Below are 23,965 nucleotides of genomic sequence, written 5' to 3'. Positions count from 1 at the left end.
CAACGGTGCAAGGTGTCTTGACAAGGTGCTGTGACATTCAAAGTTAAGAAGGAAATTGTATAGGTTTTATGTAAAAGACTTTAACGTTATTGTGAATGGATATTATTGTTACTGCATTTAGAACGTGAAAGTGGTCAAGCTTTGATTATTCAAATATGTTAAAATGTAAAATGTAGAATAAGTTGTAGCCAATCAGATGGACGGCTTCAGGAAATGGAACTGCCTTAGTCAGTTAAGCGAGGACATTCGACGCGCGGGAAACGCGGCAGGGGACGGGAAGAGGGACAGTTGGGCTGGAGACACCAAAGGGTACAATTCGGATTGAGACGCGAAAGCGGACAGTCTGTCTTTAGTCACCTAGGAAATGAAACGACTTAGAAAATTTCGCGTTGTGTGGTATCGCGGGACGTAATCTCTGAGCGGTGAGCAACCGCGCGGCTGGTGTGAACTCTGAATTTTCGCGTAGACAACTTGTATTTCGCAATGAGATGGTGAATGATCGAATTACGTGCCCTCGAGTGTAACAGTAACTCTAAATACGACCACTTTCGCTTACCAAATCGCAAATACACTCCTGGAAATGGAAAAAAGAACACATTGACACCGGTGTGTCAGACCCACCATACTTGCTCCGGACACTGCGAGAGGGCTGTACAAGCAATGATCACACGCACGGCATAGCGGACACACCAGGAACCGCGGTGTTGGCCGTCGAATGGCGCTAGCTGCGCAGCATTTGTGCACCGCCGCCGTCAGTGTCAGCCAGTTTGCCGTGGCATACGGAGCTCCATCGCAGTCTTTAACACTGGTAGCATGCCACGACAGCGTGGACGTGAACCGTATGTGCAGTTGACGGACTTTGAGCGAGGGCGTATAGTGGGCATGCGGGAGGCCGGGTGGACGTACCGCCGAATTGCTCAACACGTGGGGCGTGAGGTCTCCACAGTACATCGATGTTGTCGCCAGTGGTCGGTGGAAGGTGCACGTGCCCGTCGACCTGGGACCGGACCGCAGCGACACACGGATGCACGCCAAGACCGTAGGATCCTACGCAGTGCCGTAGGGGACCGCACCGCCACTTCCCAGCAAATTAGGGACACTGTTGCTCCTGGGGTATCGGCGAGGACCATTCGCAACCGTCTCCATGAAGCTGGGCTACGGTCCCGCACACCGTTAGGCCGTCTTCCGCTCACGCCGCAACATCGTGCAGCCCGCCTCCAGTGGTGTCGCGACAGGCGTGAATGGAGGGACGAATGGAGACGTGTCGTCTTCAGCGATGAGAGTCGCTTCTGCCTTGGTGCCAATGATGGTCGTATGCGTGTTTGGCGCCGTGCAGGTGAGCGCCACAATCAGGACTGCATACGACCGAGGCACACAGGGCCAACACCCGGCATCATGGTGTGGGGAGCGATCTCATACACTGGCCGTACACCTCTGGTGATCGTCGAGGGGACACTGAATAGTGCACGGTACATCCAAACCGTCATCGAACCCATCGTTCTACCATTCCTAGAGCGGCAAGGAAAGTTGCTGTTCCAACAGGACAATGCACGTCCGCAAGTATCCCGTGCCACCCAACGTGCTCTAGAAGGTGTAAGTCAACTACCCTGGCCAGCAAGATCTCCGGATCTGTCCCCCATTGAGCATGTTTGGGACTGGATGAAGCGTCGTCTCACGCGGTCTGCACGTCCAGCACGAACGCTGGTCGAACTGAGACGCCAGGTGGAAATGGCATGGCAAGCCGTTCCACAGGACTACATCCAGCATCTCTACGATCGTCTCCATGGGAGAATAGCTGCCTGCATTACTGCGAAAGGTGGATATACACTGAACTAGTGCCAACATTGTGCATGCTCTTTTGCCTGTGTCTATGTGCCTGTGGTTCTGTCAGTGTGATCATGTGATGTATGTGACCCCAGGAATGTGTCAATAAAGTTTCCCCTTCCTGGGACAATGAATTCACGGTGTTCTTATTTCAATTTCCAGGAGTGTATGTGGCCTACATCATTTCTTCTTGTTTCGAATGGGCCTGCTTTGGACCACGCTCGTTCAACTGTTGGGCTTTGATCTTTGCCCAGTACTGTCACATCCTCATTCGGTGTAACTCCTTCCTTTCTTCTGTCCAGGGGATACCTTTTCTTTGGGGCTTCTCCTGAAATCCTCGGACTTCCTTCAGGGTGTGTCTCACAGACTGTCTGTTCTGTAGATTAGTTATTCCCAGTTCTTTAATTTCCTTCTCAGTTTCTGTCAGCCAAGCGGTGCAAACCTTCTTCTTTTGCCAGAAGGTGAATAGACGTTTGGTCAACCTTTTTGGAAGCAATCTTGCCACGTGGCTATAGAAAGCTACCCATCTTTTTCTTGCACAGTCAGAGAGCCTCTCGATATGTTCGTAGAGCTCCGAGTTATGCCGCCTTCTGAATTCTCCAGCTTCTTCTACCTGGCCTAGGATCTTCCTGAGAATTCTCCTCTCCCTGACTTACAATTTGTCCATCATACATCTACGGTTCATAGAAAGACATTCCATGGCATACAGGGCTTCTGGTCGTATAACTGATGTGTAGTGCTTAAGTTTCAGGTTGCATGACAGGCATTTCTTGTTGTAGGTGTCTATAGTCAGTCGACAGGCCAGTTTCAACCTTTTGACTCTCATGAATAATGACGTTTTTTCTGATAACTTGGCCTCAATCCATTCGCCGAGATACTTAAATCTCTCAGTCCTTTTGATCTTTCCTTGGTCTAATGACATCTCTTTGTTAGCTTCTTTGATGTTGGTGAAGAACTCTGTTTTCTCCAGCGACACTTCAAGACCCACTTTGGCTGTCTGTTTTCTGAGGCAGTTTACCTGCATTTTTGCCATTTCAAGAGAATCATCAATCAGTGCCATGTCATCTGCAAAATCCAGGCAATCTACAATCAGTCCTTCGTTCTTACGCCCCAGCTATACACCACTCTGGACACCCAAATTGGTCAGTAATTTGCGTCATTCTCTCACAACCTTTTCGAGGACACAGTTGAAGAGAAGAGGGGAGAGTCCATCCCCTTGTCTTCCTCCAGTTTTTATCTCGAAGCATTTTGAGATAGATCTCCCCTCTAAATCTGGCCTTCGAATGGGGGTTTGTCAAGCTTTCTAGAATGAGTCTGCGGGTTTTGTTGTCTAGTCGTAATTCCTGGAGAATTTTGTTAAGCGTTTCTCTATCAACAGATTTGTAGACCCTCTTGAAATCAACAAAGGTGACAACCACTTTGTGGTTTCTCATTCTTGAGTATGCCAGTACCATTTTAAGGTTGAGGATCTGTTCAGCGCAGGATCTGGTTTTCCTGAAGCCTCCCTGATATTCTCCCAGTTGACTGTCCAGTTGATCTTCTGCACTTGTTAATAATGCCTTGGAGAGTATCTTGTATGTTACTGGGACAAGAGAAATTCCACAGTAGTTGTTCCGATCAGTAACATCTCCCTTTTTGTGAAGGGGGTGGATCAGAGCCGTGTTCCAATCAGGTGGTAATTTCTCTGTTTACCAGATGTCTGGAGCTCGCCCACAGCCTTACTTTCAACACATTTCAGCAATGATAGAGTCCTCTCCAGCTACCTTATTATTCTTGAGAAGCTGAATGATTTGTCGAACTTCTTCCAATGAAGGAGGCAGTGTGTCCGGGTTTGGAGTGGTTTGTTTTAGTTGAATCACAGTTGAGCAGGTTATTGAACTACTAAGCTAAGAGGTGGCAGTTGTCCTTGTCGTTAAAAACCAGTTTGCTCTGTGAGTCTCTGAAGTGGAGGCTTGGTGGATCGTATTTTTTGAGTGTGTGCTTGAAGGTTCTATAGAAATCTCGGGAGTTATACTTAGCAAAGTTCTCTTCGATTTGGGTTAGTTGGTTTTGTGTGAAGGTCCGTTTGGTTCCTCGAATTATCTTAGCTGTTAGCCTTCTTTGTCCCAATACGTTCTCCCAATTTATCTTCGTTTTCTTAGAATTGCACTTCTCCTAGAGTGTCTGTCTTTGGGCTATTGCATTGACACAGTCTTCCTTCAACCATGGATGCTTCCTTCTTCTTGTGAGGGGGGCGAGTTCATTGGTTCTCTTCACAAGAGTCTCCTTCAGTTGGTCCCAGCTGTTGAAATCTGTACTGTTCAGTTTCCAGCTTAGTTCTTGACTGTTCTTAAGTCGCTCTATGTCAAATCTCACCATCTTGGGGGTTTTCTGTACTCTTGTGTTTCTAGGCTGGAGTTTCATTTTGATCTTTGAGAGGTAGTGGCATGAGTCCAGACTGGCACTTCTCAGTACCTTCACGTTTTGTATTTCCTTTTGAGATTTTCTTGAAATGGTCACATGATCTATCTGAAATTCACTCAAGCTGGGGTTAGGTGAAATCCAAGTCTTCTGTTTCCGTGGCAGGTGTTTGAAGGCTGAAGACTTCATGATCAACCCAAAAGCCCTACACAGATCCACCAAACGTTCCCCATTGTGGTTAGTTCTCATACGTGTTGGATAGTTGCCTATATTTCTGTACTTTTTTTCTCTTCCCAGTTGGGCACTGAAGTCACCAAGCAGTATGACGGTGTGTGTCTCTGAAATTTTAGAGAGAATATCTTCTAAGTCTTCCCAGAATTTCTCCGTTCTGTCTGGATTGCGTTTGTTGTCCTGGTTGGTTGGGGCATGTACATTGTCTACACTGTATCCATTGTTAGCACATTTGAGGGACAGGATGGATACACGACTGCTCGGGGAGGTGAAGCCAATGACTGAATCCAGTATCTTGTGACTGATTATAGATCTTGTACCTAAGTGGGGTAGGTCCTTCATTACCCACTGACCAACTTTTCTTTTGAGGATTCTGTGGCCTTGGGACTCGAAGGCACTATCGTTTGTGAATCTGGTTTCCTGTACTACTGTCAGTACTATGATGTGCTGTGTTAGTGAATCGGTTACCCACTTTTAGCAGTTTCAGAGGTGAATTAGAATTAAATGTTGCGAATAAGCTTTGCTGTCTTGGTCTGAGTTTACGTCCGGTGATTTCAGGAAACTCCAACTCATCCTTAAAGCATGTTGGTGTGGACTCCCCAGAATCCGAAGGAGCGCTAACGTTGCCTAGGGTGACTGTGGATTGGTTACCACCTGGGGTAGCGCATACAGCGAAATTTTCCTCCTTGCTCAGTTGAAGATTATTCATTGTGGGATAGTGGCAAGTCACTGTCCGAGATACTACCCAAGTTGTTAGCTTGAGAGGCGTGAGAGGCATACATCATTTATGGATCGTTAATTCAGTTCCCCATGTTATTATTAGTCTTATTATGTGTTATGTTAACCCTGTATTTCTCAAACTTGCCATCAGCCAGACAATTTAACCAAAGGGTCACAAGTGTCTAATTTAGGAAGAAGAGGAACCGCATGTGAGCCCGAACATCTTTGGGATGTTAGCTCGCATGCAGGAAAGAATTGTAGAAGTATATAGCGAACGAGGAACTTCATTGCAGACGGTTAGGAACGAGTTAGGAGAACACAAGACACTAAAGTAAGATTTACCTCAGTGACAAGGCAGTGTGTAATCTGAGCTTAGTAAACAGATAGGTAACGTAGAAAAGATATGGAATGCTGTTAAGGAACAAGTAAGAAATTATGCAGCCTGCGAGGTTAGGACTAACGATGTCTGTCACAGTCCTGAGTCTCAAGAAAACAGGTACACCGAAGAAACATAGTAGTAATAGATAACCACAAAATCTTACTACTAGTACTGTTTGAGCAGCTCCCACTAATCACTCTGTTTTGTTAGACGAAAGCATGTTAAAACGCAGAATGTTTCAGATATTCACAACTATGATAAATAATAATGAGAAAAATCAAAAAAGAAACAGCTAGGAGTAGGTCACTTCTCGCCGCTTTGTTGTCGCGGTCCGTCACAAGACGAAAATATCAGTTTGTTGGTGTAACCAGTAACACTGCTGTTGTCTACACAAGATATGTAGAACACACGGCCTCTCTTACGTCAGTAATATTAAATGTGAGAGAAACGCATCGTTTGCCATCATCCTTTTCTAGATCAGTTCTCTGATCATGGCATAAACGCATACCAAAATGTAAATTACAGTTTCTCGGAATTTCAGTACAATGTAGTACTTCTAGCGTAAAATGGGGAAGGAACCAACCCTCGTTACATTAACTGTTACCACAAAAAAAAAAAAAAAAAAAAAAAAAAAACAAGTAAGAAGGTCAAAGGATTGCATTCCTACTGAGATATTAAAATACTTTCACTAATATATACAAGTAATTAATGGCGGTGGAAGGAGGACACAGCTCCTACTTACTGTCATTCTTTACATGGTGTATTGACGATTAATTATACATCTCGGTACATCTAAATACTTTAAGACAAAAACTGAAGTACGAATGAAGTAAAAGGGAACAACTAGTACTTTGATTTTATGGAATTAGTAAATCCTGTTTCTGAAGATGAGATCTTTTTGTTCTGTTTTACTGTGTGAATGGTAATAATGTTAATAAGTAATAATGTTATATAATAATATATAATATAAATATATGATATAATGTATATATATATTATAATATAAATCAATAATATAATATAAATAAAAAGTATAATAATATATATATAATAATGTTAATAAGTACGAGGATACACTAGTAACTAGTTCCTGTGCATCAATAGGAATGCACTTGTTATTGTGAGCTAAGAAAGTTGTTACGATCGCCGTAATATTGGGTTAGTTTTACTAAAGGGATTCATAGTCTATTGGTTCTGCCCTAATAGGTAGTTCAATGCAGTGTGGCCGGGATAATGGAATCTGGGAAGGACGAATGAATCGATCTTTCACCGTGTATGAAACTTAAAAGATATTTTTGTAAAATATGTAAGTGATAAAACAAATACTGTCTCACGCAGAAGCAGGTGATTTGTTCACATGAATTAAGGCTAAATGTTAGCATTCTCAGAGAACTCGATAATTAGTAATGTTTTGGGAATTAAACATGGCAGTAGAACTGTGCTGAACGCTGACATAAGTATGTGTACTTTGGTTTGAAGCCTTGAAGGCAGAACTTCAAATATTGGTCATTTGTAGCTGTGATATGGAAGCATACTTCTTATACAACATAATTGAAAGGAATCTTCACACTCATAATTACGATAGTAATAAACTATGTCTAGTGGAAGTGATCTAACTGATGACCTATAATCTGGTAAATCGTTTGGGGATTTCTTGTTTGGTATAGAGGTGGCCAACTCATGTAATGCGATGTAAAATACGGAAGCATTTATAATTAGCAATGACTAATATATATTATTATTTACCTTGTGCTACCATGAACTGACTATGATGTCAAATCTGTACGTACATTTTAATAGAGGAAGTAATATAACGAAAATGTGAAAAGGATCTCAGTTGCAGTGTCACTGTAAATGATCTAGTCTCTCAACTCATTGGAAGAAAACTGTAAGCAAGTAGTAGAAACCTAAAGTGACAGTATATTAAGAGAAAATCATAGCTCTGTAATGACTTGACAGAGCAATAATTACACTGACTGACTTATCTAGCACATAATCCTGTAAATAATCGCTAATAAGGCTATTATTCATATTAGGTAGCAAATGTCAACATTATTTTGATGTGTCTACTAGCTGGAATATTTGGAACTCACGTAATAAACTAAGTCCTGATAATATAGACCAGAAATTTAAAATTAAGTGCAAAATCGGAGAAGCATATGTTTTTCAGATTTAGCATCTCTGCTACATGGTAAGGTTCAAATGGCCCTGAGCACTATAGGACTTAACATCTGAGGTCATCAGTCCCCTAGAACTAACAACTACTTAAACCGAACTAACCTAAGGACATCACACACATCCATACCCGAGACAGGATTCGAACCTGCGACCGCAGCAGTTGCGGACATGGTAAGTAGCGACTATGATTTTCATAATACTGTTATTATTCCAACCTAGATTTTCCAGTACATACATATAAATAAAGTGAATACTAACAGATGTGATCGGTTACTGATTTATCATTTGCTATCTTAGCGAAAGAAAAATGTTGTGGCTTTGAAAAACTAGTTGGTAACTGAAATTAAAATATTTGAATTAATATTTCCTACTTATTTTCTATGAACAAATAACTAAATAAATACTGTAGGGTTTCGATTACGGGTCTCCCCGACAAATCTCGCGGTGAAGATTTTTTTTTCCTTTGATCGAAAGTAGTATCTGCACGTATTGGTGCTTGTAAAGTGGTATTTTTCATTCTGAAAGCTGTTGCCTTGCTCCTTAGTAAATTGATGAGTGGCATTTTCTTTCTCTACATAGTTGACGAGGACACTATACATGCTGAACTGCGTTCCCGTTTAAATAACATAACAAGAAAACAAAATTGTAAATATCTAAATAATTGAAATTTGAAAGACACTACATGAAATTCTAGAAATCAGTAATCAAATTACTCGTGAGGGAGGCCTGACAATGTATAAAGTACTTTATAAGCAAGGCAAAGAGGAGAATAAACTTAACTGACCTAGGCTAAGGAATTAGATGTGCTGTGTAGGTTCAGAAATCTTAGTGAAATTGAATAAAAGGTGAAACGGTGGCGGATAGTGATGCGAAATAACTGTGTCGCTGATGGAAAACTAGTTGACAATGAAAAGTGTGTATTACTAACTAGTGATGGAATATTGCGAGGACAGACAGTGACTGAAGTCACAAAAGGTCTTCACTTCTTCCTGTGGATAGGATCAAATGTTGAGAAATTGCTGATACTATAACGCACACGTTTCTCCGGACTGTTAAGAAGGTCAACATTAACTATGCACATTCTGGCCGGTGTGGCAGCGTGGCGAAACCTAAAATGTAAGCCATCCATGTTGTTGCGTACTGCACAAACGTCTGCAATTTTAACGTTCAATGAATAAATGAAGGATGTTTTAAAAGTGACAAAATAACACATAGAGGCATTGTATGCCTCGACTGTGGTTAATTATGTCTATACTGGTCATCAACCAATAAAGAATATTTAAATCGGTCTATACGTTTCCTGTGAATAAGATGTGTTGAAGTTACAACTGTCATGGTGACAAAATGATATTCCAGTCTCACGCTGAACTATAGAAAATTCTCAATGAGTTTCTATGTAAAATGATGTTGATTGGTACTAATTAGAGGAAACAAATTAACTATAGCCTTGAGTGAACTTTTAGTCCTGCACTCGCATGTATCTAGTGTGTGCAGCTATTCTAATTCACGCCTATGTATTTTTTCACGTAATTCGTCAAATGTGGACGTCATTATAACATAATAACCTTCTGAACCCTATCCTGAGCGGGTTCGATTTATCGTGTTCACTGATTCCTGAAAACTTTCCTAGGTGGTCTTGGGTCATCATGCAAACGTGTCTGTAGTCCTTCATGACCTGTCCGGCGTCAGCAACGCAATCAAATCGTAGAGGAAAACCGAGAGATGGATATAGTAAGCAGATTCAGATGGTTGTAGGTTGCAAGGTTGCAATAGTTACTCGGAGACGAAGAGGCTTGCACAGGATAGAGTATCACGGATAGCTGAACGAAACCACTTTTCAGACTGAAGAGCACAACAACATCATATGGTATTAGTGTCATAAAAAATGAAAAGTACAGTGTGATATGTCTGTTTGATGATAATTATTATTATCGTTAAATGACATACACATTTATATACGTCTGTACAGAGGGTGGGAGGAGACTGGTTAAAGATGTATAGTCCAGCTGTAACATCCGTTAGAACCTACACCAGTGAGGGAATGTATCACTGTTATCTATAAATCTCTTGAGGAGAGAAGTTACACAAAAATCAAGTAATTTGTACGCTTGTGTCATGTAATGTGTCTTCGTAGGAACGGAACAGCTAGCAAAACTTTCAGTTGTGGTAGTTTTGTGACTGACGTTAAGTCTTGAAAGTTTAAAAACTATTTGTGTAAGTTGGAAGCCAATTATCGTAAAACTTTTTATCTAAGTAAATATATGGAATGTATGGGTTCAACAAAGGACACAGTAAAAGACTTAGTTTCAGCACACAGTTAAACATTTGTATGAATCCAATAAGGTCTGAAGGTCCCGCCTCAATTTTTATTCTAGGCGTTGTTCTGCTGGTTTCAACCGGATGGGGGGCGGTAGCCAATTAAGTCTCCGAGTGAAATCTGGAAGAATAAACATTGGTAATGAAGAAAATTTTGCGATCCGTCTACCATACTAAACATCTGTGATACACGGAGATTTTAATTTAGTAAACTGTTTCCACACTTGATTTAACCACGTAAATGTAAACAATCGCCTGGCTCAATCAAGGGAGCAGTCAAGAGACACAATAATTTTTATGCATTATTTTACGTGGGAATTTGTACTGGTTTACTCAAACATAACATTTTATTTTGTGATAAGTGGGAGACTCACATATGAACTCGAAACACTGATTACTCTGAGTTGAAAGCTAAGCAGAGGAAATATCTCTGCGAAATACTTTTTTTTAATTTTTCCTTCTTCCTTCTCTTGTTACATCGTTATCTGGTCTCCTTCCAGCCCCTGTCTGCACATATTATGTAAATATGTGTATCATTTAACGATAATAATAATTAACATCAAACAGACATATGACACTGTTCTTTTCAATTTTTCTGATACTAATACCATATGTTGTTGTTGTTATTGTTGTGCTCTTCAGTCTGAAGTCTGGCTTTTTGCAGCTACCCATGATACTCTATCCTGTGCAAACCTCTTCGTCTCCGAGTAACTACTGTAGCCTTGCAACCTACAACCTTCTGAATCTGCTTATTATGGTTCCATTTTCAACAGGTCAATGCTCGCCCACATGTCACGTGTCTCAAAGAATTGTGCACTATTGAGGTACCTCGGTGCCTAGCAAGATGCCCTGATCTGATCCGTCAGAACATAAGTGGAACCAGTTCGGGTGTCAACTCCGTCCCAATGCAGGTATCCAGGATACCAACGAGTAGTTACTAAAGCTGTGAGAGGGTTTATTTCAGAAGATAATGCAGGACCTTTATGAAACTCTTCCCAACGGAAGCAATGCCTACATCCTAGTAAGAGAGGGTGCAGCGTCTTACTGATAAGTGGGCTAATCGCAAATTCTTTATACAGTTGACGCGATTTTGTAATCACTGAAATAACATCACATACTTTACATCCATGAACTTTCATTTTATTTTGTCCTTCCCTTTCTTTTTCTTTTAGGGACTGCAATTTCACAAACAGTTATTTTAAAATAAGAAATAACGACTGGGTAAACAACAGGCCTAAGTTACTTGCATTTTTAAAATACAGCAGTGGTGTACATTTCGTTTACCAGTTTTTTCCCTTGAATGTTTCGTTTCACTCTTCTACTTGATATAAATACTATATTTCTGGCATTAGATCTAGCTTCAGCTTCATCGAATATCAAACAGTGTTTAAAGTTATATTACGAAGAGTGTGTACAGTTTTTATTTCTTCTTCTAGTTCCTCTACAGCGTAGTGTGACCTGCGTGTGATGGATAATATGTGACGCGATATCCGTTTGACTAACAATCTCATAATGGAAACCGCACCGTGAGGTGCTATCTCTGTTGCTTCTGTGCCTGTGTGTGGCATTCAGGACTTGACGTCAACAGAGGTAGTCCGAGTCCTAGGAGAAACAGAGTACGTACGTCACAGCACGTGACACAGCAGATTTTACGAGCGCCAGCAGCTGTGTCCTGCAGGGAGCCAATAACTACACTGGAGAAAAAATATCACAACACTAAGAAGGGGATGTGTACATAAAAGAAATTTGGTATGCGTGTTTCTGCATTTGAAAGACGATGTCTACCCAAATTTAGCGCCGGTCGCATAAGAGTGTCAGTCGTAACATCACTAGCAGCATTCAAATTAGGTTTGCTTGAAATACAACCTGTGGTGAACAGTAGTTACCTTTGAGATTGGAGTTGATGAGTTGATGTTAGTCAAGAATGCCTAAAAGGCGACAAAGCCGCCATTATCAACATCTCACTCAGTTTGAACGAGCTCGTGTAACAGGGCTACGAAAAGCTAGATGTTCCTTTTGTAACATCACACAAAGTCTTGGCAGGAATGTAACCACTGTACATGACTGCTGGCAGCTATGGTCACGAGAATGAGCGGTCACAAGAAAACCGGGCTCCGGACGGCCATGTAGCAGTACAGAGAGCGAAGACCATCGGCGTATGGCTCTGGCACATCGTACAGCAGCTGCAGCAGCAATTTGAGCCGAATTTGGCACCACAGTGTCACGACGAACTGTTACATATCGGTTTCTGCAAGAACAGGCGCCCTGTAGGTTGCATATCAATGCCCGAAACCACCACCGTTGCGACTTCAGCCTTGTCGAGTTAGATCACATTGGAGGATAGGGTGGAGGCCTGTTGTGTTTTCTGATGAAAGATGGTTCTGCCTCGATACCAGTGATAGTTGTGTATTGCTTAGAACAAGGTCAGCTGAGGGCGTACAACCAACCTATTTGGGTGCTGGACACAGTTGACCTACATCTGGAGTTATCGTCTGGGTGAAATTTCCTTAGACAGCAGTGGCGCTCTCGTGACTATGGAACGCACCCTTGCTGCAAATTTGTCCACCTGGTGAGTCGAGATGTTTTGGTGCCACGCACGAACAGCATTCCAGGGGGTGTTTTCCAACTGGATAACGCTCTGTCACATGGCGCTGTTGTAACCCAACGTACTCTGGAGAGTGTCGACATGTTGCTCCGGCCTGCTCAGTCACCAGATCTGCCACCAACCGAGCACGAGTGGGACGTCGTAGGACTTCCACAGCGTCATCCACAAACAGCATTAACCGTCCCCGTATTGCCTGACGAAGTGCAACAGGCATGAAACGCCATCCCACGTGTCTAACACAATGCACCTTTGCACGCTTGCATTCAGCAATCTGGTGGTTACATCGGTTATTAATGCACCAGCATTTCACGTTTGCAGTCGGTTGTCTCGCATTAAAGTTAACCTGTCGTCTTGCAATGTTGCCTAGACAAATGTATTCCTCAAATTTCATTACTCTACATTAATTAGTTTTTGGTGTTGCGATATTTTTTGGCAGTTTATTTCAGACCAGTTTAATAATTGTGCAGGTTTAAATGCATGGAAGCTCACCGTAGCGCATGACGAAATAAAGGCTTTTAGTAGGAACTTTTTCATTGAAATGTCATCAGTGACCAAAACGACTTGCAAAATGATTTAGATAAGATACCTGTATGTGTGAAGTTATTCACATGAGTACCAAAAGGAATCAGCTAAATTGCGATTACGAGATAACTCACACAAATATGAAGGCTGTAAATTCAACTAAATACTTAGGGATTACAATTACATATAACATAAATTGGAACGATCACATAGATAATACTGTGGGTTGAGCAAACCAAAGACTGCGATTCATTGGCAGAACACTTAGAAGGTGCAACAGGTCTATTAAAGAGACTGCTTACACCACGCTTCTCCGCCACATTCTGGAGTATTGCTGCGCGGTGTGGGATCCGCATCAGGTGGGACTGACGGATGACATCGAAAAAGTACAAAGAAGGGCAGCTCGTTTTGTATTATCGCGAAATAAGGGTGATAGTGTCACAGACATGATACGTGAATTGGAGTGGTAGTCATTAAAACAAAGGAGTTTTTCGTTGCGACGGGATCTTCTCATGAAATTTCAATCGCCAGTTTTCTCCTCCGATTGCGAAAACATTCTGTTGGCACCCACCTACATAGGGAGAAATGATCATCACGATAAAATAAGAGAAGTCAGGGCTCTCATAGAAAAATTTAAGTGCTCGTTTTTCCCGCGTTTCGTTCGCGAGTGGAACGGTAGAGAGACAGCTTGAAGGTGGTTCATTGAACCCTCTACCAGGCACTTTATTATGAATAGCAGAGTAGTCACGTAGATGTAGATATAGATGAAGAGATATCGATTTCCCATGGGCTCTGCATGAAGCCGAGCGTTCACGAAGTATGGCAGATAAGGTGACTAATGTGACGTCACAAGTTCGTTGCAGGGTCCGTATTTCTCGTGGGCCTACAGGCTGTTGTAGGCCTATTGGATAGGACTCGGCTGTACAGGTTGAAACATACACTGTGCAAAACTAACCAGGAAAGAGAATGACTACAATACTGCAAAGTGCTGTCCATCACACCCAGTACAATGGATTGAGGAGTATGTCTGTTGAGGTAGTTAAAAATAAATGGATCAGTTTTTTAATGCGACGAATAAAATAGATGATTTATTTCAGGCTTTTATGTTGGTAACACTGTCGTCAGCAGTGCGCCTGCCGGCCGGATAAGGGTGTAGTCGAGTGATGTGTTCTTTGCGCTGCTGGGCTGCTTAGCCCAGGATGATCTTGGCGTGAGGCACGGCGGCGGCGACAGCCAGCGGCTGCGGGGCGGCGAGGACGCCACCGATGCCGACGACGCGGGGGGCGAGCACGGGGGCGGCGATGGCGGGGGCGGCGATGGCGGGGGCGATAGCGGGGGCGACGAGGCCGGCACCCAGGTAGCCAGGCTCAGGCAGCGGGGTCGCCGCCGCCGCGGCCAGCACCACGCAGAGCACCACCTGTGGACACGCCACACTGTACATTCTGAGCTTCTGTTTTCCTTATTGTTTACGAGTTTTTTGCCCTCAACTTCGCCTGCGTGGCGATATATCACACATATTTCACACTTACATGCAGGATGAACCACAACTACGCTGACAAACTTTCAGTGGTGCTTCAGTGGAAGAGATGTGCCTTACAGAAGCGAAGACGAACTACTCTGGTCTCAAAAGTCAGGGGATAGGGATGAGCACATATACAGAGGGCGGTAGTGTCGCGTACACAAGGTATATTATAGCCGCGCGACGGGAGCTGGAAGCATGCGACATCCCATTTAGGAATCGATTAGATGATGACTATTACGAGATGCTCAGTGTCAGGAGTGTGCCGAGAACAACAAATGTCTGACATTAACTTTCACTATGGACAACGCAATGGCGGACGGCCTTCACTTAACGACCGAGAGCAGCGGCGTTTGCACTGATTTGTCAGTGCTAACAGACAAGGAACACTGCTTGAAATAACCGCAGAAATCAATGGAGCTCGTACGACGAACGTATCCGTTAGGGCAGTGCTGCGAATTTGGCGTTAATGGGCTATGACTGCAGACGACCGACGCGAGCTAACAGCACATTGTCTCCAGCACTTCTCCTGAGCTCTTGACCATATCGGTTGGAACCTATATGACTGGAAAACCGTGGCCTGGATAGATGAGTCCCGATTTGAAATGGTAAGAGCTGATGGTAGGGCTCGAGTATGGCGCAGATCCCACGAAGCCATGGACCCGAGCTGATAACATACTGTGCAAGTTGTTGGTGACTCCATAATGGTTTGGGCTATTTTCATAATAGTTTGGGTTGTAATGGTTTGGGCTGGATCCTCTGGCCCAACTGAACAGATCACTGACTGGTAATGTTTATGTTCTACCAGTTCATTTGCAAACATTCATGGAATTCATGTTCCCAAACATTTCACAGGACCACAGTTGTTGGTGACTTGTTTGAAGAACATTCTAGACAATTCAAGTGAATGATGTGGCCACCCAGATGACCCGGCATGTATCCCGTCGAACTGTTGTGGGACATAATCGAGAGGTCATTTCGTGCACAAAATCCTGCATGGGTAACACTCCCGCAACTATGGACGGCTATTGAGGCAGCATAGCTCAGTATTTGTGCAGAGGATTTCCAACGACATGTTGAGTCCGTGCCAAATCGAGTTGCTGCTCTACGCCGGACAAGCGGAGGTCCGAAGCAATATTAGGAGGTACTCCATGACTTTTTTCACCTCAGTATGTACACAAGATGAACCAGAGTTCTACCGACAAACTTTAATGTTTACGTCAAATATTGACTGTAGTATGTTTAAAGAATTTAATTGTAACTTGCATAGAGATGGAGAAGAAATTCAGGAACGTATATACAAATTTTTGACCTTTTCCATAGCCTTTCAGGGCTTATGTTAAGGTGAACAAATTTTGGCCCCCTACTCTAAATGTCTGGGTAACACAGTTCGAAGTTGTCATTCACAATGTGGACCCCGAGAAATTAGTTCCATCTCGTTAAGGTTTTACACTGTCACTGTAGCCAATTACTACATGAGCGCTGAATCGATACGCAATAGCCCAAGGACAGAACACAAGAAACAAAACAAGATGGAAAGACGTTAGGTAGCTTGAATGGTTTGAAAGAGGAATTCGGTTTAAGTATTTGGGAGGAATGGTCAAGGAAGATAACCAGGTATTATAGAGAAAAAGGAAAGTACAGCTGCAGGTAACAGATGCTATTACAGCTTTCTTAACATGCTGCAATCCTACAACATTTCAAGACAGCTGAAGGCGACAGTTTACAAAACGATTACAAAACCAGTTGTTATGGATGGTTCCGAAACGTGGACGATAACACAGCAGGTTAGATATGCCTTGGATGGATAGGAACGCAAGTACTGCGCAAGATATATTGGGCAGTATGTGAAAATGGTGCTTGGAGATTTAGGACCAATGAAAAATTGTATGAATGCTATAAAAGTCCACCAAATACCGTACATCGTCAGTGGTTGGGGCATATGAAGACAATAGAAGAAAAAAGAGTGCCAAAGAAAGTGCTAACTGCAAAGCAAGAGGGTAGCCGCTCAATGGGGAGACCGTGGTTGTGATGGCTGGATGATATAGAGACGGATATGAGAAGTTTAGGAGTGTGGAACTAGAAAAAACTGGCGAAGTCAGGAGAGGATTGGCAGAGACAGGTGGTCGATAATGCCCGGGCCTTTCGTGGGCTTTAGTGCCGGAAAAAGAGATGAAGATTTCTCGTTGTCCATCTCTGGCAATGATTTATATTTGCGAAAGAAATCGAAGTTGCAGCCTGGTTTTGAGTTCATGTTTAACTGTAGGGCCTTCAATGAATGCGTAGGTGAGTTAGTTCAAAGATTACTCGTTCATAATTAAATAATTTTATTGCCTTTTCACCTCATTAAGATTTTATATTCATTGCGCAGTCATTCCAGCCAATTATACGTGTCACTACATGAATGCTGTATCGATGGACGATAGCCCAAGGACAGTACACTGACCGTACTAAGATACGTCATAACGCAGATTACCTTTAACAACCAACACGAGGCGCGGGAGAGAGCCCCTGTCACTGCCTCCTGCTTCTGCTTACCGAAACACGCTTCTGAATTACGCTCCCTCATATATTAGACCTGCTCCAGGGCACACAGCTTTATTCGCACGAAGTAATGGCCGCTATCGACAGGGGATCTCAAGTTGATTCCGTATTTCTAGATTTCCGGAAAGCTTTTGACACCGTTCCTCACAAGCGACTTCTAATCAAGCTGCGGAGCTATGAGGTATCGTCTCAGTTGTGCGACTGGATTCGTGATTTCCTGTCAGGAAGGTCGCAGTTCGTAGTAATAGACGGCAAATCATCGAGTAAAACTGAAGTGATATCAGGTGTTCCCCAGGGAAGCGTCCTGGGACCTCTACTGTTCCTGATCTATATAAATGACCTGGGTGACAATCTGAGCAGTTCTCTTAGACTGTTCGCAGATGATGCTGTAATTTACCGTCTAGTAAGGTCATCCGAAGACCAGTATCAGCTGCAAAGCGATTTAGAAAAGATTGCTGTATGGTGTGTCAGGTGGCAGTTGACGCTAAATAACGAAAAGTGTGAGATGATCCACATGAGTTCCAAAAGAAATCCGTTGGAATTCGATTACTCGATAAATAGTACAATTCTCAAGGCTGTCAATTCAACTAAGTACCTGGGTGTTAAAATTACGAACATCTTCAGTTGGAAGGACCACATAGATAATATTGTCGGGAAGGCGAGCCAAAGGTTGCGTTTCATTGGCAGGACACTTAGCAGATGCAACAAGTCCACTAAAGAGACAGCTTACACTACACTCGTTCGTCCTCTGTTAGAATATTGCTGCGCGGTGTGGGATCCTTACCAGGTGGGATTGACGGAGGACATCGAAAGGGTGCAAAAAAGGGCAGCTCGTTTTGTATTATCGCGTTATAGGGGAGAGAGTGTGGCAGATATGATACACGAGTTGGGATGGAAGTCATTACAGCAAAGACGTTTTTCGTCGCGGCGAGACCTTCTTACGAAATTTCAGTCACCAACTTTCTCTTCCGAATGCGAAAATATTTTGTTGAGCCCAACCTACATAGGTAGGAATGATCATCAAAATAAAATAAGAGAAATCAGAGCTCGAACAGAAAGGTTTAGGGGTTCGTTTTTCCCTCTCGCTGTTCGGGAGTGGAATAGTAGAGAGATAGTATGATTGTGGTTCGATGAACCCTCTGCCAAGCACTTAAATGTGAATTGCAGAGTAGTCATGTAGATGTAGATGCCGCCTATTGCTGCATCTTTGTATTTTTCGTCTGCCTCTGTCTCTTTCGTAACATGCACCTGTCTCTCTCGCAATTATCCAGCATTCTCCTCTGTAATATTACTGTTAATTTTCAATATATTTCATCTTTTGGCCACAAATCCTTGTTATCTATGCGACTGGAGTATGCAATAACCTCATTCAAACAGGAGGACCCCTTTGTAGCCCGAAACTGCTACAAACGCAAATTATCCCGAATTAAAGGCAACAGTGAACCATATCTAATAGGACCGCACATCATAAAGCACTACATTCTCCAAATCAGTCTTTTAGATAAAGCCATATTTTCCTATCTATCTCTTTATTTCCACTGTTAAGCTGAAGATACTTTTTCTCTCGTGAAGTCATCTCTAAATGGTCAGTATACAAACGTATATAAATACAAATTAATGACCTAAAATTAGATTCATTCCACTTCCTTACGATACGTGACCAATGGATTATATAACTAAATAACTAAAGGTCCACAATTCAATGAAGAGTTTACACAGACTTCTATACTAGCCTACGTTTTCCCCGTCTTTTCGTTTTGCACTTTAACCGTCCACTTAAAGTCTGACAATATGACGACCCCAACTGAGTAACCAGCTATATGAAAAGGTTAATCCAGGACGTCATTACTGTGTCTGAAATCGGAATACACCTGTAAGTCCAAGAGACTAACCTATGTAGGCTTTGTTGTTGGACTCGTCACGGTGTATCAAGTAAATGTGTCATCCATTTTGATGTTGTCTTCATGTACTGTGATAAGTTCTTCACATCCGTGGAACTGCTATTCCCGAAGTTTCTATCTGCTCAATAATGCCACCCGTTCTACTTCTCAATGCCTCCCCAAGTTAACTCTTTCTTAATGCCTCAACACTTATCCCATCACTTGTTCATGTTTGAGCGACGGTAAGTGCTGACTTTTTTTCCAGCCCATTTTGCTAATATTTCCTCGTCAGTAATTTGAGTGTCCACTTGACTGACCAGCTGTTGGAGAAGGCGCAGCTAAGTTTCACAGCCTGGACACAAAATTGGAACAGAGCTGCACAGTCAGATAGAACCTAACAGGCTCTATTGTTGGTCTAGGCCTGAGATAACCACCTGAAATGTATAAGTCAGTTTGTTGTTGACTTCATCTTCTTCACTACTGTGAACCTGCAACCCCTAAAGCCGTCAAAAGCGTATGACCCACATTCCAGTTGCAGTTTACCCTATGATTTTTCTACCCGACTGCTCAGAGCATCTTCAGGTTACCTATTTTCTACTGTCGCAGCTAGTATCTAACAACTTGTCCACTTTCCAAGGAAAAATTTTCACCCATTCTAATTTCCCTTCGTTTCGTATTTAATGCTTAATCACCTATTTACCAGCAGAGAAGGCACATCTAAGATCAACTGGTCCAGAAAGAGTAACGAAGGATTGGTTTTTAACGTCCCATTGACAACAAGATCATCAGAGATGGAAGACAAACTCTGATTAACAAGAATAGGGAAGGAAATCGACCTAGCCCTTTGCAAAGGAACCATCTTTGTATTTGCCTTAAGTGATTTAGGGAAATCACGGAAAACCTAAATCTTGATGGCCAGATGGGTTTTGAACAGTCGGTCCCTAGAATGTGAGTGTAATGCGCAACCTCGCTTGATCCCAAGTTTAGAGCACAGGTCCACGGAACCAACGAATATAGGCTACTTTTGTTGCACAGTACATGGAATACTCACCACAAATGTTTCAATTATATTGAAGCTACGTTCAACTTCATCGAGTATTCCATTACGTACCTCCAAAGCCGTCAGTAACCTACGATGCCTTTCAGCATTACAATTTCCCCGTCCACTGTGCGGCAGAACGCCAGATTGTCTTTTCCTGAATGCTTCGGCAGTTTTCCCGAGAATCCATTCCTCAAGAGAAGGTTTCACTGATTTCTTTCCTAGCCAGTTTTTTCTGATAACATTTTGTTCTGCTCTTTGTGAATCCACTTAATTCCTAACACTTTGAAAGTCTCATCTCGGTGAGCAGCTACAAGAGCAGGCGCTGTTAAGAGTCATGAGCTGGACTCTATGTCACAGACAGCCTGCATAATCCAAGAGAGTAATCCACGAAGACTGTAGTGTTGGACTGGGCGTGACAGGCTAACTTGAACTGTTTGAACCAATGTAATGTCCTCAACTTTTCACCTCTCTGAACCCACTACTTCCAAAGTCTTCAATAAACTTTGATGCTCTATAATTTTACAGGGTCATATACAATATGAATAAGAAACAAGAGGGATTAATAAGCCTGAAAGACCAAGAACGAAGAGCTCGTATTGAAAAGGTGCAGTCTTTCGCCCCTACTGTTCAATCCGTACGTCGAAGAAGCAATGGCGGAAATAAAAGAAAGGTTCGAAAATGTGATTAAAGTTCAGAGCGAAAGGCTATCAATAATTAGAATCGCTGATGACATTGTTGTCCTCGGTAAAAGTGAAGAAGATTTACGGGATTTCTCCAATGGTTCACATGGTTCAAATGGCTCTGAGCACTATGGGACTTCACATCTGAGGCCATCAGTCCCCTAGAACTTAGAACTACTTAAACCTAACTAACCTAAGGACATCACACACATCTATACCCGAGGTAGGAATAGAACCTGCGACCGTTGCGGTCGCGCGGCTCCAAACTGAAGGGCCTAGAACCGCTCGGCCACACCGGCCGGCTTCTCCAATGGGATGAACAGTGTAATGAGTAGCCTATAGAATAAGGACTGTGAGTAAACCAGAAAATAAAAGACGGGAATGAGAAGCAGTAGAAATGACAATAGTGAGAAACTCAATTAAAATTGGTGATCACGGAGTAGACGAAGTTACGGAATTCTGCTACCTAGGGAGCAAAATAACCCATAATGAATGGAGCAAGGAGGACGTAAAAAGCAGACCAGCACCGGAAAAAGGGCATTCTCAGACAAGGCAACTCCACTAGTATCAAACATAGGTCTTAAATTGAGGTTTAAATCTCTGAGAATGCGCGTTTGGAGGACGTCATTGCATGGTAGTGAAACATGGTCTGTGGGAAAATCAGAAAAGAAGAGAATCGAAGATTCTGAGATGTGGTGTTACAGAAGAATGCTGAAACTGGGGTGGACTGATACCGTAAGGAATGATGAGGTTCTCTGCAGAATAGGGGAGGAAAGGAATATATGGAAAACACTGACAAGAAGAAGGGACAGGCTGATGGGACATGTCTTAAGACGTCAGAGAATATCTTCCATGTGATAGAAGGAGCAGTAGAGGGTAAAAACTGTAGATGAAGACAGAGGTTGGAACCCACTCAGTAAATAATTGATGGCACAGGTTGCAATTGCTGCTTTGAGATGAAAAGATGAAAAAGGGATGGTGGGCCGCATAAGACTGATGACTAAAAAAAAAAAATCCCCATCTATCGCTCAGGGAATCGACAAGTTGCCTATTCCTTAAGGCTTCTGAGTAAGTCCCAGAGCTATCCATTCTTCAGGGAAAGGTTTGCACAGCGGTCTTTTCAAGCCCATTTTTTCTTATAACTCTTCGTTTTGTACTTTTAGTGTTCAATTAATAACTATCTGAAAACCCTATCTGGTTGACCAGCAATTCGCTGTGGTAGAACCGAGAGTCTATCGTTATACCCAAACAGGAAGCTAGACCACAAAGTGCAAGAGACGGACTCGGTCTGGACATGGGATACTCACCAGAAACTTCATGTTGGGCAGGTGAGGAGAGAGTCTGTTGTCGCTGTTGGGCGGAGGGTGCCAACTGATGACTCCCAGCGGCCGGCAGGCTCTTATATAGGGCGGCAGTCAGCGTAGCCTTCAGGGCGTGGCGTGTCCACACAGGACCTTGATCCGCGGACGGCGGCATTCCGCTACCCGCTGCCACCAGAGGTCGCCGCGGCTCCCACGCATCAGGAAACGCCCTCTGTCCCGGCAGGTGCCCGCTACTGCCGCTGCACTTGCACCTGCGGTAGTGCTCAGTCGTTATTGTTGTTGTAGTCATCAGTTAGCAAGCAGCTCTCCACCTTAAAATATCTTCTACACTTACATGCACGGATACTAAATCACAGAGAAGGCGTCGCGAGGTGTATGTTCAGTAGCAAGCTGCGACGCTGACGTTAAAGTGACCAACCCAGCGCTCAGCGGCCCTCATTTTCCATAACGTATTGTGTTGTTATGTTTTCACGAGAAAAAAAACAAAGTTTTTTACGGCAGTGTGAATTTTTATTATATACTGGCGATTGACTGCAGAGCTATGCCGCAATTATCTGTGAACTGAGGAATTTGTTAGAGTAAGCTTTTAAGTGGAATAAAATAGTTTCCTGCCCGATCGCTAGTTGCACTAATCACAGCCGACAAATAAGTAAGTTAGGAATTAAGTTTCATAAATTTTATAAAAACAGTGAGACGAAACGAAAATGGATGAATGCTTGTAGAAGTATAGTTTTTTCATTGAAAATTCTCCTGTCTGCTCAATAAATTTTACCGTATCGGTTTATGAAAGGAGCTTGAAAAGTGAACTGTTGAATATTCCTTCCAAATCAAGATGACGACTCATGGTGTTTCAGTTCTAAATCTACCATCGTTCGGTGCTGAGCTGATTTAGGGGGTAGTTATGAGCCTAATAACGAGAAAAATATTCGGGCACAATAACAAAGCTACCGTAAAGAAGTAGAAATTTTACAGGTAAATACATCTCCGACTAATGAATAAATTGCTACTAGACAAAGCGTTAATCGTGAAAACAAACACAGCTGTGAATGTGACAAAGTGTGTTTACGCGAACGATTAGAAATTATGGAAAAAGAAATATAAGATCTTAGGGAAAAGAATGCATATTTACAGGATCGTATCTCCCGACACAGAGTTGAGTTACTGAAGCTAAACATGTTCAAAAAGTGAGTCAGGACTCTTTTTCTGTCAACAACAAATTGTTATGAAAGTACGGGTACTAACTGGTCATCTGAAAGTATTGGCAGGCTTCTACATCGAGCTATAAAGCGCTGTTTTTTCAGAACTTCCGTGTAATGTGTTTCGTAAGGACACGTTCTTTCATCAAAATGAACACGGTCAGCAGGGAAAAAAATGCGAAGGTAGTAAGCAAACTGATAGAGGAAGTTACTGAAGCTAAAGATGTTCAAAAAGTGAGTCAGGGCTCTTTTTCTGTCAACAAATGGTATAAAAGTACGGGTACTAACTGGTGATATGAAAATATTGCAAGGGTTCTGCGTTGTGCTATAAAGCGTTATTTTGCCAGAACTTTGGTGTAATGAGTTTCGTAAGGACGTGCTCTTTCATCAAAATGAACGCTATCAACAAGGAAGGTAGTAGGCGAACTGAGAGAGGGAGAAAGGCAAAAACTGAAAAAAACGAAAGAAGTTGTAACATAATTTTCCAAAATACACAAATGTTCAGAAAAGTGAAACACCTTGAATGACGAGAGATAGGACGTTCATATCCACAGGAAATGTACATTAGTATGTTCTGCAGAAACGATTAGCATTTCAGTTGCCTCTG

At 42.7% G+C, this 23,965-nt stretch overlaps 1 protein-coding gene across 1 annotated transcript; it reads right to left on the bottom strand.

The window, feature by feature from the left end:
* Positions 1–14,233: 14,233 nt before the first annotated feature.
* LOC126272125 (neuropeptide-like 3) lies at positions 14,234–22,219 on the bottom strand. The gene is made up of 2 exons (XM_049974725.1): positions 22,148–22,219; positions 14,234–14,592 (listed from the first exon to the last, which is right to left on the bottom strand). Exons 1-2 carry the CDS (start codon positions 22,157–22,159, stop codon positions 14,365–14,367), a joined length of 240 nt encoding a protein of 79 aa, XP_049830682.1. The 5' UTR covers positions 22,160–22,219; the 3' UTR covers positions 14,234–14,364.
* Positions 22,220–23,965: the final 1,746 nt, after the last annotated feature.

Source organism: Schistocerca gregaria, chromosome 5 (genome assembly GCF_023897955.1).
Source record: "Schistocerca gregaria isolate iqSchGreg1 chromosome 5, iqSchGreg1.2, whole genome shotgun sequence".
Lineage (NCBI taxonomy): Eukaryota > Metazoa > Arthropoda > Insecta > Orthoptera > Acrididae > Schistocerca > Schistocerca gregaria.
This window is presented reverse-complemented; position numbering and strand designations above follow the sequence as displayed.